Source organism: Triticum aestivum, chromosome 7A (assembly GCF_018294505.1).
Source record: "Triticum aestivum cultivar Chinese Spring chromosome 7A, IWGSC CS RefSeq v2.1, whole genome shotgun sequence".
In the NCBI taxonomy this organism is placed as follows: domain Eukaryota; kingdom Viridiplantae; phylum Streptophyta; class Magnoliopsida; order Poales; family Poaceae; genus Triticum; species Triticum aestivum.
The window spans coordinates 56,873,711-56,893,174 of record NC_057812.1 but is presented as its reverse complement, the minus strand read 5'-3'; the positions used below and the strand labels follow the sequence as shown (position 1 = coordinate 56,893,174).

Below are 19,464 nucleotides of genomic sequence, written 5' to 3'. Positions count from 1 at the left end.
GGAGAAAGGGCGAATCAACCTGTGGTTGAGTTGGTTAGGTGGCAGTGGTATTCCCAACCCACCAGGGTTTAAATCCTGATGCTCGCATTACTCCTGGATTTATTTCAGGATTTCTGGCGATGCGCTTTCAGTGGGAGGAGACGTTCCCGTCGACGACGAGGCGCCTACGATGACTTCGTAAATTTCAAGATGATATGCCAGCTCAGTCTCTCGGAGGTGCTCATAGGGGTAGGGTGTGTGTGCGTTCATAGGGGTGAGTGTATGCGCGTGTATATGAGCGCTTGTGTCTGTACTGATGCTCAAAAAAAAGGAAAGGGAGAAAGGAGTTGGACCAAGTCCAAGAGGACCGAGGATTCTTGTCTAGTCTAGAAGCTTCACGGACGACACTCCATGCAAATATGACTATAGCACAACAGAAAAACGCGTGGTTCGCGTCTTCCATCACTGCACAGATAGTACAATGACCGATTGAGGGTCCATTTCGCTTGGCAATTTTATCGGAAGTAGGCAAACGATTGTGAAACAATTGCTAAAGAAAGGTTTTTACTTTAAGCGGGACCGCAACTTTCCATAGGTGTCTCATCTCACTGGCAATAACAATGGGAAAGAGGAGGCTACGGTACTCCTGCCATAAAGGTGAATCCCCACATCAGCTATCAAGCCAGAAACGAACATACCTACCATTGTCCAGGGAAAAACGTGCGCCCAAGGGAAAGGCAAGTTTTATTTTTTGGGATTGCATTCCAAAAAAACGAGCCCCTACTCGTGGCTTCAAAAAGGGATACGTTGGGAAAATATTTTGCCTTGAGAAGCTCTGCCCAAAGTCCGACACATTTTCGGAGAGCTTCCAGATCCATTTGGTAAGGAGGGCTATGTACAAAACTAAAACTATGTACATAGCACTCCTTACCAAACTTTTAGTTTTAGTGTTAGTAATGCCCAAGCTCCCAAACTTTTTGGGCCTGCATATTGCCGCCCATTTGATCAAGTGGTATTTGCGCTTTACTCCAGCTCCTTTCCAAAAGAACTTGGAGTAGGGAGTGTCCAACTTGGCATGCACACCGTTAGCCAAAAGAAAAAGGCCCATCGTGAACATCAGGAGCGACGATAAGCTAGAATCCTTAAGCGTAAGTCTAGCACCCGATGACATAAACTTGCCACGCCACGGCCCAACCCTCTTGCTAACCGTAGCACAAAGAGGTTCCCAGTCGGTGATGCGAAGCTTGCGGTCAGAGATAAGGAGGCCAAGGTAAGTTAGAGGGAACTTTCCTACTTTACAATTGAGGAGGTTGGCAACAATTATCAAGGATATATAAGCGCCAGGCATTTATCATGCCTCTTTTATTTATACAAGGCCATTTTTTGTCGTTTAATGTATAAATTAGGTAATTTCCTACCCATTTTTTCATTTAAAACACGCAAGTACCAAGGCACTCCTATGACACGTAATATAAGATGTTTTTTAAGCTAACATAGCTTCAGAAAACATTTTATATTGTAAGATGTTTTTTAAGCTAACATAGCTTCAGAAAACATTTTATGTTGTGGGACGAAGGGAGTATGCAAGGCATACATAGAATGGTGCTTGTAAAAATGAAACATACTGTGCTTAAACGCTACTCCCTCTGTCCCATAATATAAGAGCGCTTTTTATACTAGTGTAGTGTAAAAAGCGCTTTTATATTATGAGACATTGCTTTTTATACTAGTGTAGTGTAAAAAGCACTTTTATATTATGAAACGGAAGGAGTAGTTATTTCTATAGCAGAGGTGCCTAGTTAAGCATCTGTGCCACACAAAAGACCGGTGCTAAAGAAAAAACCAGTTTGTTTTCATTGCGCTGTACCTGTCTAACACATCGACTGTACGGGCGCTGCATTTCAGTCACAGACAAGACAAGCAAAGAAGCAAATGTTTGTTTGAGCTCAACACATAAATCATATATCAGATACAGAACATGGCTATCCAAAGTGAACAATTTATCTTGAATCACCACTAAATTGCTTAGCCGGTCAACAGATTTTGCGTTGTACACCCTAGTCGGAGGCACTTTTCCCTAGGGAAGGCAGAGATCGCAGGGGAGACGAAACCCATTGACTGCTGCTGCGCATCGCCCGCAGTGTATAGCAATGCTAGTACAACCAGAATAGAATCCCCATGGTTTTCGGCTTCTGGCAGTCACCTCCACCTGGCGCCTCCCAATCTGATCACCTCTTCAGTTCCGGAATCCCTGCGGGCTCTATCATCGCCGGCGTCGTCCTTTGTGTTTGTGGCGTCACCGTACAGATCCTTCAGCTTCGCCAGGTTGGATGGCTCCGGCGCTTTACCAAACGGACTGGAGCGATGGCTGTCCCCGTTGGTTCTGCCACGGCTTGGACTCCTGCTCCTGCTCCTGCTTCTGCGGCCACTCGAACGCCCATTTCTGCCGGAGTCCCTATCCCTCCTTTCATGGCCCCGCCTCTCGACATCCCTATCAGAATAGCTCGAGCGGCGGTAGTCACGGTCTCTGTTATCACGGCTGTGCCGACCATGCTCCCTATCCTTGTACCTACCACGATCGCGATCTGAACGGTCCCTCTCAATGTCACGGCTGCGCTCACGACTCTGACTTCGGTGCTTCCTGGGTGGAGATTTGGCATGACCGCCATCATGACTCCTTTCCCTTTCTCGTACAGATGGCAATGTCTTTCGGACTGGGGATGAATCCCTTGTGGATGCACGGTGTGGAGCACGCTGACCAAAAGAGACCGACAGAGAAGCCTTCACTGAAGGAGGCCGCCGGGCAGTATCATCTGAACCAAGGCGGCTAGAATCCCCAGTTATCCCTGACTGCTTTGTTGGGAGCTTCATTTTCTCAAGATGGGCAGTAACCTGTCGCAGAATTAGGAGAGGCACTCGTGGAAGAAGACTGTCGAAGTAGTACTGCAAGAAACAATAAACGACAAGGAAATTTAGTTTACCAAACGTGTGAATGCTATTTTTCATTTCAAGCTACTCGAATAATGGCCTGGAAAGGAAATACTAGACGGATACGATAACATATAACTTGTCAAGAAACATAGAGTGGTAACAGAGTATGATTATGAGGTTAATTTGTTCTGTTGTATTTGGCATACGAGCGTCTAGGCTAGGGCTGAGGTGTTCTCAGTTATTGTGGCAAACCGTGACAAAAAAAAAACTTAAGTGTTTTTTTTGTGGCCAAAATAAGAACAAGTCAAATGACTGCTAGTGCTTCGTGCCAACTGAGACAGATATCCATTGCTGTATCAGCTAGACTGTAAGAATCAAAGGACTCACCCACCAAACAGTAACAGCTGATCAAACCAAGGAGTTTACCAACTGTCTTAACTCAACCAAAACACTAGCAACTCAATATGGCAATAATTTCCTTCTAGCTTGCATACGCAATAAGATCTATAAACTATTGGACATGCTATCCATTATACCAAAATATCACAGAATCCTGACTGAATGAATGTGGGAGCCAACCAGTCAAGAGTTTTTTACATGAACTTAGGCATCCTAAAACAAAGTTCAAAAGCTTCCAGTTATAAGATTCTTACACACTGGACCTCCTTTTTCTATATGGGAATGGACTTGATTCTCTTGGTAAATATGCCCATAGATCTTTTCCAAAGCATAAAGCATGGACAGAAAGGGAAACAATAGCATCTCAAGCCAAGAAAGAAACAATACAGGACATATAGCCTGAAACAGAGTAAAGCATCTCAAAAGCACACATCATTTTTATGTGCAATGAATACTTCAACCAGTTGAAAATATGGAACACTAGTGCCAAAAGTGAAAAGAACATTCGAGTAACATATCATGACAAACCTTTACAAAGTGGTTACTGGTGGAAGAGATGTCTCCTCTTAAAGCAACTCCACAATTGAAATTTCCGCTCAGTATGCCAAATCAACAGGTGAGATTCAACAAACAGATATTTGCACTTAGGCTCAGAAAATAGTATGTTAATCATGTATGTCCTCAGATGTGCTTGGGTAACTATAGAAAACTGTAATAGCAGCTCTATAGTAAAGTTAAGTCAAATGGAAAAAATGGGGGCATAGTTTAAGAGATATACCTGACCAAGGATAACATCACGCACATAAACGCCCATAGTTGTCATTTTACCATTGGATCCAGGGGAAAACTCCTGAAAGAGAACACATATTATGTAGAGGTGAGCTATGGTTCATTACAAAAGAACTGCAAAAGGATTATTAACCATTTTATCAGAAAAAATCATAAATGTGAAGAACAGGCATGGCAAACTATTTGCACGCATTGATCCACACAGATAAGCATTAGGCTCATACATGTGCAGATCGTTATGTCATAAAGAAACAACTAATAAGTGCAAGTAATCTCTATTCTCTAGTACAGGCATGGTTGATTCAGAGAACTATCCATCTGGCAAAAACCTTTCTGATCACACACTTCCATCAGCTCACTGTTTGGGCTTTTCTTTATTTCATTCATAGATAAACTCCTTTACTTGGTCCACGATGGATGATAACAGAAGAACCATATGTTGTGCCAACTTTCATTTGCAATATATGTTTACTAGTCACTTCAGGTTTGCACAAGCGTTATTCTTAAAAACAGCAGCCACATCATAAAAACAGAAGATCGTTGTTTATGTTACACATGTTAACACAACACTTTGTTGAAAGCAACACTGAGGTCTGAAACTTACTTCAACATAAACAAAAACATGTCATCGGAACTAGAGCTTGGCCTATTGCTGCTTAATTTATGGTGAAACAAACGCAAAAGAGGCGGAGAGCGAACACAGACGACACAGTACCTCATCATCTTGAATGTAGGGCTCATACCAGGTCCATAAGGTCTTTGGGTCCGCAGCATAGCGCAGGTACAGGAACCCAATCTGTTGCAAAAAGTAACTATATTCCATGAGAGCTAAATAAAATCAGACATACAATCATAAAGAGCAGAAAGATAAATAAACGTTAGGAAAGCGGGCAAGAAAAGATGGATAATTCCTTACTTACAGCTCTGATGTAGGGGGAGTCCGGGTGCTTGAGCAGGCCGTGCATCTGGTTGACGGTGAGCTTCATGGTGAAGAGCTTGTAGAGGAGGCAGAAGGCGGTGGAGGGGCCGCGGCAGTTGCCCGTCATCCAGGGCTCGACGTGGTCCACCTGGTTGTAGATCTCGTCGATGACCTCGTGGTAAGTCTTGATCTTGTAGAGCTCCTTGAAGTAGTCCGAGGAGACGATGTTCATCGACAGCACCTTCTCCATGAGCACCTCGATGGGCCGGCCCGACGTCTGCAGCTCCATCCTCCCGGACCCTCCTCTGCGAAACCAAACACCACACAGACTCAGCCCAGGACTGCTAGGTTACACCGCAGGGGGGGGGGGGGGGGGGGGGGGGGGGGGGGGGGGGCAGTAGGGCTACGCGATTCCCTCTAAGAACAGGCGCTGTGTCGACTGGAGATCGAGAATCTCTACTCCGGGAACGGAGTTTTCTGCCGGGTAGCGGCGATAGGGGAGAAGGAAGCGCTAGAAAGATTCGTTTTTTCCTCTCCGTCGCGTCAAGATCCAGACTTCCGCGGTGGAATCGGGGGTTACCTGTTTGGTTCCGGCCGGGGAGGAGGCGGGCGGAGCGGAGGCGCGGGCGCGCCGGGGAGGCCGAGGCGGCGGCGGCGCGGTGGAGGCGGGGCGCCGGCGAGACCGTGGCGGATTGGGGATTTGGTGGGGGAGGAGAAGGGAGGGGAGGGAGGAGGGGGGGGAGCTCGTGGCTGGGTGGCTGGCTGGGGTTAGCGGCGAGGGGGAGGGACGGCTCTACCCGTCTACCGACTGAGCAGAGCCGCGGCCGTATCTCAGCCGTCCGTTCTTGCAGTCAACGGCCCTGTCGCTCTCACGCCAGGCCCGGGTTGTTCTGGATAGAGATGGGCCCAAGGTAGAGGCCCAGGATGGTCACGACGCAATGTGTGATGTCCTGGCCCAAGACATGTTTATTTATTCTCTGCGAAACAGCCCAAGACATGTTTTTTTTCTTTGTGCGAGGAGAGAGAGGCTTTCCCCTTATATAAACAAAAAGGAGAGAGAGGCTTAAAAAAATTTAACCCACACGTATGATGGGAAATTTCTTGCAGTGGTGACCACATGCATTATGTTGGAGCTGTAGTGTCACATGCTGGCATTTATTTTTTGTCAGGTGATGAGAAGGTGCGAGACTGATGTATTTTTATAAGCTGGTTGTTGCGGATTGATTTGAGAAATCATTGACCATTACAAATCATGAACCAAATTAAAACTTGAACAACTTTGCATCCGCTTCGTGCAAGGGAATCGAACGTCAACCAACAAGTTCGCAGCGAGAACATTCCCAACGAACACTCGATGGTTATCATTTTCGAAATAGAGAAACAGTGTGATTGTTGCGGAAAATGAAGGGAAACGAGCTTTGCTCCTAAAATGAAGCCGGGAAGAAGAAAAGGAAGATACTCGTGACGCAAGGCTGGAACTATCACATGTAAACACATGTGCCCCTTTGTCTCAATGTTCTTCATCCCTACTACCTCTGTCCTGGTTTATTAGTCCCTTTTGCATTCTGTGCCATATCGTGACCTTAAATTTAACTAACAAAATATTAATGCATGTTATAAAAATAATATAATTTGTTTTTGTAGGAATATAATTAAAAACTATGTTCAAATATGAATCCAACGACAATATTTTTGGTGACATGCATTAATATTTTGTTAGCTAAATCTCTAGTCAATATTTAACACAAAATACAAAGGAACTTATAAACCCAAACGGAGGTAGTATAAACTTTTCTCCATGAGTCCCACAACGTCTCCACTGCCCTACCTGTTAACAACTTAACCCCCCCCCCCCCCCCCCCCCCCCCCCCCCCCCCCCCCCCCCCGCGCGCCATCTTCATCCTCTGGCATCAATGTTGACTAGCACTCTCTCATTACCCACCCTCCTCCCAAACCAATCTCATCATCGCTCTTGCCATAGAAGTCAAGCTGAGTTGCCAACCCTCGACTCAAGACCATGCACACTTGTGTGTGTGGTTGGGTGGAGTGGGCTGGGGGGAGGGGGTCATGCACTCATGTCCTTATCGGTCATCAGTCACCTTTTGCTTCCTTCCCCAGTCCTCTTCCAACCACAGATCTTCGCCATCTATGATACTGAGAGGTCGTGTGTGAAGTTGAAAACGGGACAATTAGCAATCAACTTTTTTTGAAAAAGGACTAGACATGTTCTCGGAGACCTAGTAAGTCCTTGTCGGCCTGCTGCCCCGACAATTTGATATTCGGCGACGTTGACAAGGTTATACATGACCATTGCAACTCTATGAGGTCATCACATGACCATTGCAACTCTATGAGGTCATCATGCTGGAATTCGTTCCGGGCTTGTTCGATTAAACCTCTGTTGAAGAGGATTGGAGTGGATTGAGGGGGATTTTGACTCGCGGGGGATTTACCGTCCCCTCCCAACCAAACAAGCGGTAAGAATGAGCTGGACATGATGGACTACGAAATTTAACCAACTTCCATTGATTACATCTGCATCACCTTACATCTTCTTCTCCTTCTACAACAACAACCGCGCGCATGCTGATTAGGGGTACATTTTCTTCATCCAAGAAACAAAAACCTCTTCTCCACGGGAGTGAAGAGATGAGAGATCAGCACCGCCGTTATTCCGGCCTTAAGTAATTACCCTAACCACACTCTGCATCCTGATTAACTTTCATCAAGCACACCACACACTGATCTGCATCCTGATTAATTCTTCTTCTTCTTAATCCTCTTCTTCTCCTTCTTCTTCATCTATGCACCCTACTGCTTGCTGGTCTATGGCGGTGTCAGGGCTGCGCCTTGTACGGCGCCGCCGCGACGGCCTCGGCGACGCTGAAGAAGATGCGGTCCGACCCGAACGTGTCCCCCACCACCGAGTTGTACATCCTCTCCGTCACCGACCCCACCGGGTTCGCCAGCACCAGGTCGATGCCCCGCTTGTCCAGCACCCGCTTCATCTCCGCCAGCGCGTCCAGCCCGCTCGTGTCGATCGCCGTCACCGCTGCAATCAATCAACTTTGTTCGTCAGTGAATCGAGCTTGGAACTTGGATGTCAAGAACAATGGCGATCTTTTAATTTAGTTTGCACTGACGGTCGGACTCACCGCTCATGTCGAGGACGATGCAGCGGACGCCGCAGAGGTTGGCCTTGGCGGCGCGCTCCTCCTCCTCTCGGAGGTACCGCATGATCCGCTCCACCAGGTAGGTGGAGTTGGCGAAGTAGATGGCCGACTCGACGCCGACGACGAGGAACGGCGGCACGCGCACGGCCTCGCGGTACTGCGCCATGCTGCGGTAGCTCTGCGTGCCGGGGACCAGCCCCATGACGACGGTGTTGGGCCGGGTCACCTGCAGCAGGATCTTGAACAGCGAGATGCCCACGGCGATCGACAGCCCGACCTGGACGGACACGAGGAGCACGCCGAGGAAGGCGGACACGCACGCGCAGAAGTCCAGCTTGTCCACCTTCCACAGCTTGGCGGCGCCGCGGACGTCGATCAGCCCGGCCACGGCGGTGATGATGATGGCCGACAGGATCACGTTCGGGGTGTAGTGGAACAGCGGCATCAGGAAGAGCAGCGTCACCAGGACGGCGGAGGCCATGACGATGTTCGACACCGCCGTCCGGCACCCGGCGCTGTAGTTGACGGCGGAGCGGGAGAAGGAGCCCGTGGTGACGTAGCAGGAGGCGCAGGACCCCGCCATGTTCATCACCCCGATCGCCATCATCTCCTTGTTCCCGTCCACGTTGTAGTTGTTGATCGACGCGAACGTCCGGCCCACCGCGATCCCCTCCTGCAACATTCAACAACAAAATCCACCATCAGATCTAAATGCCGCAACAAAAATTTGTTCAGATTAATAAAACAAGAGATTGATTAATTGGTCTTACGGTGAGGGACAGGATGCCGGTCATGATCCCGGTCTTGACGGCCAGGGCGACGTAGGAGCCGCTGAAGACGAGCATGTTCATGGATGGAGGGTTCACTCCCCTCGGGAGGTCGCCGATCTGCGCGACAAAGACGACATTTTTGCAGATTGATCAGAGACAGGTTATGAATGTTTCTTCGATTTTCCATGCGTGCAACATGTTCGGATATGTTACTGAAGGAATTGGTGTGCTTACGATGCTGATGCCGTGGCCTCTGCAGAGGTAGGAGATGACGGTGGAGGCAATCACCGACGTCAGGGGAGCCGCCGCCGACACCCAGAAAAGCCGTGGATTCCGAGCGCTCTGCAGAAGGAAAAAGGAGTAAATATGTGTGTTTGATCAGTACATCTGCTTGCTATTGCTGAATTATTTTCACCAAGAAACAGAGCCAGAGAAAACAAATTGCCTGTCAGCACACTTAAATTATCTTGAAAACAAATTGCCTGTCAGGCTAACTGAAAAAAAATGTGTGGTAGATGTTTGCCTCATAAATAAATTCACTAGTTTTTTTTATCACACATTGGCAATTTTGAGGTGGAAATTAAGCTGTCAAGTAACCCATCTTCTCAAGATCAACATGTGCAATTATGTCAAGTGCTGAACCATCACCAGTCTTAACCAACTCTGCTGCAAACAGAAAACCATCACGCGAGCGAACTGGCGATGGCCCACTTGTCAAGGAGGATCGCGCGACGCGTCCTCATGGGTTCGTGTGGGGTGTTTGTCAATCATCATCTCCAGATTTGACAGAGAAAAATGTCATGGAAATGAGGAAAGATTGTGACCAACTAGCTTAACAGGTGACACATCAGAGACCAAATTCGATACATTCTCCCAAAAAGGGAAAAGGAGGCAGGCTGCAATGGGTCACCGGCCATTACAGAATAGATTCTAACTAAGCCCACACACAATGACACACGTCTTACTACAAACTGATTGATGCGTTTGGTCTAGCAGAGTTTATGAAAACTAAGGCAAGCTATGAACATGGCAGCTGTATGTGCATGGCCAAACTGAAACTGCTAAGACAGGTTAGGTTTGGCTTCAAAACATTTATGTTTGGTATGACTGAATGTTTCTAGTATCTCTCCTTTTTTTGCTGAAGAAAACAGTGACACTTTTGCTAAGGAGAAAGGGACGTAGATAGCACTAATTGTTTGAATGAAGAAAACTATACTAATTTGAACTGCCTTTAGCAATCATATATATACAATCTTCAAAGTGCATGTGCTCAAGTGGCAACAGGTACTTTTTGGCACCATGTTTCAGTCTATTTTCATTCAGATATCTTGGAAGATTAGGCCTCCCATAGGGAGGAACTAGACTTTTCTGATCACACCAACTCTTCAGTTAAGCCAAGCAAGACTAAAGCACTTGTTAGGGCAGTCTAAACTACTAGTATTTGCATAGACAAGCTATAAAATAGTTTAAAAAGTTCTAACTGATTAGACCAAGATATTAGCCATGCTCTCTAATTAATTACAGGACATTTCTGTCTTATGATGATATACTCATTTTGGGTGTACTTCAGATACCGTCGAATGTTGTTGCGAGGAAACAAACTAAAGAAAAGTAAGGGATTCGTTTATTGTTGTGAAGTCAGGTTGAAATAAGAATGTTTTTTCTTTCAGAAAGATAAATATCCGAGCATTGTCAGGTCCCAACAAACAGGAGCTAGGTGCTTAAGATCACCCTGCCACTAATTGTTAGCCATTAGCTATGTTTGAGTGGAGCGAAATTCCTTGTTAGTGGGAAGCACCCTTTGGGTCCCTCCATTGTACTGCCCCACTTTTATGGGTTTAATCACCACCTCCCCTTTTTGCAAATTCTACCTTTCCTAGTTGCTGCCTGTCCATGCCCATGGTCAAATAATTCTAGAAACCATTAGCCGACTAATCGACAAATGATCACTAAACCCGCCTTTTCTTTTTTCCTTTTCTAATTTTCAAGAAACAAAAGAAAAGGGATGCATATATGCATACTAATCCTAATCATTTCCATGGTTAGTAAAACTGAAACTAGATATGGTTAATGTAATAATATGGAATCACCCCATTAGTAATTGTATTGGTGCAATTGAAACTAAATATGGCTAAATTGAATTGGAGCTAAACATTGTGCTATGAGCTAGACAGAGACAGAGGCAGAGCATAGGTGGTGGGTAACTTACGATTTGGCGTGTGCCGAGGAGGATGGCGAGGAAGGCGACGCCCATGACGATGGTCTGCCACTGCCACTCGCTGTGGCGGCGGACGACGGAGGCCATGACGTCGACGAAGCCCATGTGGGTGGTGAAGTGGACGATGCCGAGGAGGCCCTTGAGCTGCTGCAGGGACACGATGACGGCGGCGCCGCCCATGAACCCGGTGAGCGTGGCCTTGGAGAGGAAGTCGACGATGAACCCGAGGCGGAGGAAGCCCAGCGAGGCCTGGAAGACGCCGGCGAAGAAGGTGGCGGTGAAGGCCAGCTGCAGGTACAGGATGGGCTGCTGCTCCGGCGCCACCGCCTCCCGGAGCATGGACCCCATCACCAGCGACGCGATGGATACAGGCCCCACCGCCAGGTCCCGCGAGCTCCCCAGCAGCGCGTAGATCAACGGCGGCACGAAGCTCGAATCTGCATGTGCCAACAATCTCGTCAATCACCCATTAATTTCCTGCCATGAATGACAGAGTTATGGAGCAGAGGCGTGGGAGGCTCACATAGGCCGATGATGGGCGGCAGGTTGGCGAGCTTGGCGTAGCTGATGCCCTGCGCGTCGCGCCATGGAGGAGAAGGAAAGAAATTAATGTCGACCGAGGAAACTTGCCGCTGGTGGCCACGTATATTTGGCCATGGACCAGAACGGGAAGGTACTAAAAATGGGGCGGCGAATTGAAGGTGGTCTGGCGTGGCGACAGGCAGAGAAATCAATGGATGGAATAATTACCTGTGGGATGGCGAGGCTGGCAATGGTGAGGCCGGCGACGGCGTCGGAGCGGAGGAGGCGGAGGCTGTAGTTGGAGCCCCAGTGGAAGATGGGGAAGAAGTACTGCAGCGCGAGCACCAGCTTCCGGGCGAGCGACTGGTTCTTGAACTGGTGCAGGGGGTCGTCGGGGAAGAAGATCTCCGCCAGCCGCTGCCCCAGCGCCCGCGCCGTCGTCCGCTGCTCCGGCGCCGACACCTTGTGCAGCTCCACCTGCACCATCCCCGCCGGCGCCGCCTGCCGCTGCTGCTGCTGACGCGCCCCCGAATCCGCCACCGCCTTCGCCCCGGGCCCGTGCCCCGCCTCCAGGTCGAACGCCAGGGTCTCAACCTTGTTGTTCACCACCATGGCTGGGCGCACGCTAGGGTGAATCCCCTGCCCTCTCCCTGCAACCGCCGGCGCAGGGGAGGAGGATGAGGTCGACGGCTAAAGCAGAGGATTGAGATTGTTGTTGTTGCTGCTGGTGTTGCTCGATGGATTCGTCGTCGGAGGATGGCCGGGTTTTATAGGCGCCGGGCGGGGCGGGGGGCGAAAGCGCGGGAGAAGCCGAGGATTTCCTCCCACCTCGACGCGGATTAGGAAGGCGACTCCGCCTCTGCCTCTGCCTCTGCGTCCGCCTCCGGCGTGGTGCGGGGTGGTAGGGCAGGGTTGGGTTAATTTGGGTGGGGCCCTCTCCGGTCACTATTTACTGGGTGCTGTAATTAGCCACCCACGTCCGAGCCTTTTACCCGCAGGAAACACACTGGAAAAATCACCGGCCGTTCGGATTATACCGTATTAATTGGCGTACAAAGGTGCTGGAATCAAAACCGAATTATACCTGCACCAAAAACGTACTCTACTACGTATTCTACCTAGTACACATTTTTGCTTTTTTGTTTGGATATACATAATAAATAAGGAATTAAGGCCGGATTAATTGGCACTGCTCATTTATGTTTCTGCTCGAATATCAGTAAACGGTCTTGAATAACAGGGGTTGAGGTTGGCCGATGACACGGAGGTGCTCGAATCAAAACCGAATTATACCTCGACCAAAAACGTATTCTACCCCACATACATTTATGTTTTTTTGTTTGCAATATAGTAAGCCGCCTTAAATAACAGGGTTCAAGGTCAGCCGGTGATACGATGACAGATAAGCTTCATCATCAAGAGAATCGCCGGATAATTGAGTTTGTCGATTAAAAGGAACTAGGGGTGTAAAGAGAACCAAGATGCCCCTCCTAGACGCACCGCGCGTAACGCGCACACACACGGAGAGAGAGATTGTGTTAGGACAGCAGGCTTCAGTGCCTTTCAACTACCAAAGCAAACTTAGAATGCCAAAGCATTCATAAAAAGTACTGCAAAATACCATCAATGTCCAAAAAAGCTTAGGAGCCTTGAGAGCATGGTACATGAGGCGAAATGGGGAGAAATGTGACAGGACCATCCTTGTTCATTCTTTTAAACCTGCAACTGCCATCTTCCGCGTGTTTCCCAGAGAAGAGAAGCTTGCATCCATCATCTTTGTGTTGTCATCAGTGCGACGAATGACCAAACACTGTCCTTGTGCATTGTTGAAGACATGGGTTATTTACCACCAGTCAGAACTATTTGGCATACCGATGAAGAATTGAGCATGATACTTCTTTCTGCAAATCAGGCCAAAAATTATGCAAGTGCGCGCTTTGAAACCACTGAAATAGGGCGAAACGGTACACAACCCACACATGCTACAAAAAAATTGTACCCGAGAAAGATATGAAGTTAACCTCCTAAGTATTGGACATGGTTTTGTAAGGTAGTATGACTAAAATACCTTGTAAAGTCCTTCAAAACATTCCTTGCAACATAAAAAGTAAAAAATAAAATAACATATCTCGGCAAAGGACTACTTATGAGGTGCTATGGATCAAACTTACAAACAAGGAAATAGTGGGTATCAAAATCAACACAACTTGATTCGAGCCCTCTACAAAATATTAGTTTTACATGAAACAATTCAATTATCATAAATAACCTAGCTAGTTAGGAACTGTTGGTCATGCTCCTAGTTAACAAGGAAAATTAAATTGGCTTAAAAAACAAGGAAAATTAAATATATCGCCTTTTCAATCAGAATCGTGAATTTCTTTACAGAGAGATTCATACATCTTATGACTCATAATGAACTAATAAAAGTGACAATCCATTCTCCTTTATCCCACATTGGAAGATTTTTCACTAGTTAGTTGATCACCTTTTATAGTTCGAATCTACGGTGTAAATTATAAATATCTCATGTTTCGAATCCAGCTAAGTCGAATCGATTGCACCGATCCCTGAACTTCCAGCACAAGTAAGTAATGGTAAGGGCAGATTCATGTAAAAGAAGGCTTGGTGGAAGGTGAATATCTTTTCTCCTTGGATGATGGATGATGGATTCTGGAATGGTTGCAAGTTAATTGGTGGAGATAAGTTCTTCTGTTCCCTTTTGCACTCAGTGGGTTACCCAATTTTAACGGTTGTGTATATCCGGGTGACCATTTTATGACTATTACCATGACTATGTGACTAATTTTGAGTAATATAATCAGGAGGGAATGATCCTGAGGTGACACGTCTGCTCCACGTGTGCATGACTGGGCCCACATGTCTGGCATCTGGCAAAAGGCAAACCACGTGTGTAAGCATGTCTTTGATTAGGAGCACGCATAACTCCTAACTTAATTTGTCTTTCGTGAAAGCAACATAACAGACCATATCTATTCTCTACACGTATACACTGATCCATAGGAAAAATGCACATTCAGTCTATATGTAAACACTACTCCTCTACAAGAAGGAAAATGCATACTGACATAATCACATTCTTGACACACGTTACAAGCTAGTAGATTCTGAACCGTGAATTGTGACAGGAGCACCAAGAGCCATGATCATGGATTCATGATAACAACAGCTAGCAATCTACATATTTCAATGACAAGGTATTTCAAAGCCCCATCACTTACTTCCATTTCCATATCAGAGTGGAGCTGCCGGCCAACTATCAATGGAGTCGATGCATTTGATGCATAGCCTTGCTAGCTAGCTAGCTCCCATCGAAAGGTGGCCTATGGAGAAGGATAATGCCTGCCTGCCCTAGATTTCCCTGCAAACGTTGAGAGCCCATCTTGAAACGCATGAGCAAAGGAAACTCAACTGGCTCGCCAAGTTGGCCGTTTATACATAATTACATGCATATAAATAGCACCTGTTGCTAGCCCTAGCTAATTGTGGCCAAAGACGCATGTGATGCTAGTGTGGCCGGTGATGTATATTTGGCAACATGCAACTGTCGGCCAGCAATGCATGTAGCCTCACATAGGCGCAGGCATAAATGGGGCAACCAAAACTAGCAGAAAATGCTTGCTAATAGAGATTGTATATAGCCAGGTGAAATAATCTACATGTTTTCTCTGCTAGAAACTTGCCGTTACGGCGTATCGGGCACGTGTATATGGTGTGGGTGTGTATGTGTTTCTGGCCGGCCGAGGTAGCTTCAGAATTTGTCTCTGTAACCAACGGTCACTAGCGTCTTGGCATAAGTGGAAAGTGGCTGGGGAGATGTCCACAATAAGGCTGATGGCAAGGTCTCCCCAACGTGACCAAAATAAGTAGGCAATCAGTAGTGAAGCCCCATGTATCTTTCTTCATATGGCCATGCATGTGCCTTTGAGATTGCATCTCAAGTAAGATAATTACGCCTTTATTTTTTATAAGCTATAGTTTATATGCAGTACTCCCTCCGTCCGGAATTACTTGTCGCAGGAATGGATGTATCTAGACGTATTTTAGTCTAGATACATCCATTTTTTATCCATTTCTAGTTTATATGCAGTACATCAATGGAGGGCGCATCTGAAATACTTAAGCTCTAGCTGATTTGCAGAAGAACTCTAGCAAAACTTAAGCTTTATGATTAATTTTGCAAATCATTTCCTTATCGATCATAATTAGTTCCTGTCAGAAGTGGAAAGTAGCATATGGAGCACTTCCCTTACAATTTTCCTTTATCCAGTTTTCCTTTCTGTAGGCGCCTGCAATAATATAAGCCAAACTATAACTGAGTCAATGTGATGTCATATCATGCGGTGATGTTTGGGTACACTTGTAATAGCGATCAAGTGGTTCATGCATCCAATCACTAGTGGATTGGCTAGAAGGGCGCAAAAATGATCAACCATCATATATAGGCCTCTACTCTAAGGTTGTGGCATTTCATTGATTACATCAACGACTCTATGTCTCTATAGTGAATTTTGTTGAACATTTAGTCCCTCAAATCATTGAAGATGGTTTCAGATGATGTGGTAATGCTTTCCAATATCCAAACCTATTCATAAGAAAAAACCTGAGTTTTTTCTAAAGAAAATCTTTAAAAATGTAAAAGAATAAGAAACACTTTTTGATAGCAAGGAGAAATACACTAAAATTTAAAATACAAACTTAGAAAGCGGATCAAAATATTTCATAAAATACACAATCACAATCTAGATGTTAAAAACTAGAAAACAAATAAAGGGACTCGGGAAGAACCACTGAACTGAATAAAAAAAGTGTAGTATTTTTTGTATGGTCCTTCGACTACCAACTACAGATCTTCCATGAATGCTCTTTGTAGGTTCCATTGAATTTCCAATTTATTCAGAATATTTAGTTTCTAGAATTTCCATAAATTTTCATATATTTTGTTTTTAATATTCCTATTTTATAAAAGTTCCCTTGGACTTTTATTGTCATTTATGAGCACATTTTTATTCTAGTAGTGTCTACACATGTCTGGGTACACTTGTAATAGTGATAAAGTGGTTCATGCATCCAATCACTAGTGGATTGGCTAGAAGGGCACAAAAATGATCGACCATCATATATAGGCCTCTACTCTAAGGTTGTGGCATTTCATCGATTACATCAACGACTCTATGTCTCTATCCTGAATTTTGTTGAACATTTAGTCACTCAAATCATTAAAGTTGGTTTTAGATGATGTGGTAATGCTTTCCGTTATCCAAACCTATTCATAAGGAAAAAAACATGAGTTTTTTTCTATAAAAAAATCCTAAAAAGGCAAAAAAATAAGAAACACTTTTTTGATGGCAAGGAAAAATACACTAAAATTTAAAACTACAAACTTATAAAGTGTACAAAAATATCTCATAAAATACACAACCATAATCTAGACAATAAAACTGGCAAACAAATAAAAGGTACTAGGAAGAACCACTGAACTGAATAAGAAAAAGGAAGTGTAGTTTTTTTCGTATGGTCCTTTGACCGCCTACTATACAGATCTTCCATGAACGCTCATTTTTTTGGGGTAGGTTCTATTGATTTTCCAATTTATTCAGAACATTGAGTTTCTAGAATTTCCATATTTTCTTATATCTTTTTTATTTTTAATATTCCTATTTTATAACAGTTCCCTTGGACTTTCATTATCATTTACCAGCACGTTTTCATTCTAGTAGTGTCTACACATGGTGAAACAATTACCAATCATAAAAAAATGATCTATAGTGATCCAAAGGAAAATATGGGTTCGTAGAGCTAAATCCTCCGGGTTCAATCTGTTCAAAGTCATTTCAATGTCATGATTTTTTTAATAAAATACTTCTAAGAATTTAGATATATGCGAAAACATTGTGGAGTTTAGTTGACTTCATTGCTGACATCATTTACATAGTTTGAACAATTAAAGTTCAAACTTGTCGTGTTTTGATTGTCAACTAGAAGCAACATATTTCTCATTTTACCATGAATGCTCTTTTTTTGTATTTTCCTTATTTTTTTTATCTATTTGCAACACCTTCTGTTTTTTTTCTATAATTTTATTAAAATTTACTTGTAAAGTTTCTTTTAGCAAATTTCTGTATTTGTTTTAGATTTTTTTCCCATTAGTCATGCAACATATGTGAAACTATTGTTAGTCGTCTAAAACAACGGATGATCCAAGTGGGAAAAATCCAAAAAAGCCTGTGGCGCCACTTGAGCTCATCGACGACATTTTACTCTACCGCACACAAAATATGCATGATTTTGGCAATTAACGGTCAAAATGTCATGTTTTGATTGTTATTAGAAGTATGCTTTTCCTTATTTTTGATAAATGTAAGTTATTGTCTTAATTATTTATTTATTTGGAATACACTTTTTTTATTATATATACTTCTAAAGTTTTTTAATAGCAATTTCCTTTTATTCCTTCACGATTTCCTTTTATTTGTCCTCTGTCACATGTGTGAAGCTATTGTCGGTCGTCCGAAACAGCCTTGCAATGGCCCAATGTATAAAATCTTGGTTAAGTCTGTTTGAAGTCATTCATGTATACCTCATGACTTTTCTTTGTACAAAGATCAATAAAATGACCATTGATAAAACTTAGATGGGCTATGGTTTTTTTATGGGAGATGGACTCTAGAGCTAACACACAACTATTTCATAGACAAAACATATACGATTACGACAGTTCTCGACATAGGCTTTTGTCCCGTTTTATAAATAAAGTCACACATCCAAACAATACAAGATAGTGAGGAAGTCCTCTTACAAAACAGATCAAAAAGTAAACCGAACAAGAGAAATCGCACTGAGAAAACACATACAAGTGAACTACAAATGCCACAACTACACTGTCGAGCATGAACACGAGAGAGCTTGATGATGACGCCACACCACCACCTAAGGCACCTGACCTCCACGATTATGGCAGCTGAGAGCCAAACATTTTAAAAGATATCCATCTTCTTTCCCTTGAGCACTCTGCTCTGATATGATACTCTCCCGGCCTCATCACACATTAATTTGTTTTAAATACATGGTCAACAAATAAATGTACCTAGACACAGGAAAAACGACAATGCTTATTGCAAATTGCAGTTAAATTGTTTTTAGATAATGGAATATGAACCTCTCCCGGCCTCATCACACACGAGAAGCATGCAGACAAGTACGTGCCCTACAACTAAGCATATACGCCCGGCTTATTTTCCTTTTCATTTCTTACTGTTCAACGGGTGGTGCAGGATTGCATTGTTGGCCTGCAAGATTAGTTCAGATGAATCTTCATGCATGGGTTGGTGTGCAAGTTCATGTCAGGTTAGTGCACAAGTGTAAGTTAGTTTAGCTGCATGATTGGTGTGTATATATGGACTGTGTTAGGCGTGCATGGAAGAAAACGATTAACTAGGTGTGTACAGCAGAAATGCAGGACTTATGTTAAGCATGCAAGGACCAATCTCAAGTCTCAACTACTGGTTCTGTACTTAAAGGCATAAAGATGGAAGATCAATGGTCACGAGAAGATATTTAAAGAGGAAAAAACATTTTCTGAAATGAAAAGCGACCTTTATGTTGCATGACTAGCTAGGGACCCTCACCTGCTTATCAATGTTTGGCAGCCGGCTAAATTTAACTGTCAAAAGAAGTGTGCCGAGTCTGTTCCTTAATTTTGATGGGCGCAGTTGTCACAAAGTTGCACCTTTCTGAGAGAAA

The 19,464-nt window shown here is 44.7% G+C and overlaps 2 protein-coding genes across 4 annotated transcripts; both read right to left on the bottom strand.

Moving 5' to 3' along the window:
* Positions 1–1,904: 1,904 nt before the first annotated feature.
* On the bottom strand, positions 1,905–5,768 carry LOC123148197 (pre-mRNA splicing factor SR-like 1). Of its 3 annotated transcripts, none has more exons than XM_044567559.1 (5): positions 5,598–5,767; positions 5,019–5,322; positions 4,814–4,894; positions 4,088–4,159; positions 1,905–2,922 (listed from the first exon to the last, which is right to left on the bottom strand). In XM_044567559.1, the coding sequence occupies exons 2-5, from the start codon at positions 5,304–5,306 to the stop codon at positions 2,179–2,181; spliced, it is 1,185 nt and encodes a 394-aa protein (XP_044423494.1). In that variant the 5' UTR covers positions 5,307–5,322; positions 5,598–5,767; the 3' UTR covers positions 1,905–2,178. The 3 variants fall into 3 exon arrangements, 2 of the variants coding, with proteins under 2 accessions (XP_044423494.1, XP_044423495.1); XR_006473685.1 differs by having other exon boundaries at positions 2,708–2,922; positions 5,015–5,322; positions 5,598–5,768; XM_044567560.1 differs by lacking the exon at positions 1,905–2,922 and having other exon boundaries at positions 3,852–4,159; positions 5,015–5,322; positions 5,598–5,768.
* Positions 5,769–7,517: 1,749 nt separating this feature from the next.
* On the bottom strand, positions 7,518–12,552 carry LOC123150081 (probable sulfate transporter 3.4). Its single transcript, XM_044569875.1, has 7 exons — positions 11,929–12,552; positions 11,702–11,750; positions 11,170–11,615; positions 9,195–9,302; positions 8,961–9,077; positions 8,173–8,863; positions 7,518–8,069 (listed from the first exon to the last, which is right to left on the bottom strand). The coding sequence occupies exons 1-7, from the start codon at positions 12,310–12,312 to the stop codon at positions 7,855–7,857; spliced, it is 2,010 nt and encodes a 669-aa protein (XP_044425810.1). The 5' UTR covers positions 12,313–12,552; the 3' UTR covers positions 7,518–7,854.
* Between the last annotated feature and the right edge of the window lie 6,912 nt (positions 12,553–19,464).

Bases quoted from the DNA above. Each gene is read 5' to 3' on its own strand.
- LOC123148197 (XM_044567559.1), bottom strand. From the start codon at position 5,306: ATGGAGCTGCAGACGTCGGGCCGGCCCATCGAGGTGCTCATGGAGAAG. The intron at 4,160-4,813 runs GTACTGTGTCGT...GTTCTCTTTCAG, and splicing joins CCTACATTCAAGATGATGAG to GAGTTTTCCCCTGGATCCAA. The intron at 2,923-4,087 runs GTATATCTCTTA...TGTTTCTTGCAG, and splicing joins GTGATGTTATCCTTGGTCAG to TACTACTTCGACAGTCTTCT.
- LOC123150081 (XM_044569875.1), bottom strand. From the start codon at position 12,312: ATGGTGGTGAACAACAAGGTTGAGACCCTGGCGTTCGACCTGGAGGCG. The intron at 11,751-11,928 runs GTAATTATTCCA...CGCGACGCGCAG, and splicing joins CCAGCCTCGCCATCCCACAG to GGCATCAGCTACGCCAAGCT. The intron at 11,616-11,701 runs GTGAGCCTCCCA...TGGCACATGCAG, and splicing joins GCCGCCCATCATCGGCCTAT to ATTCGAGCTTCGTGCCGCCG.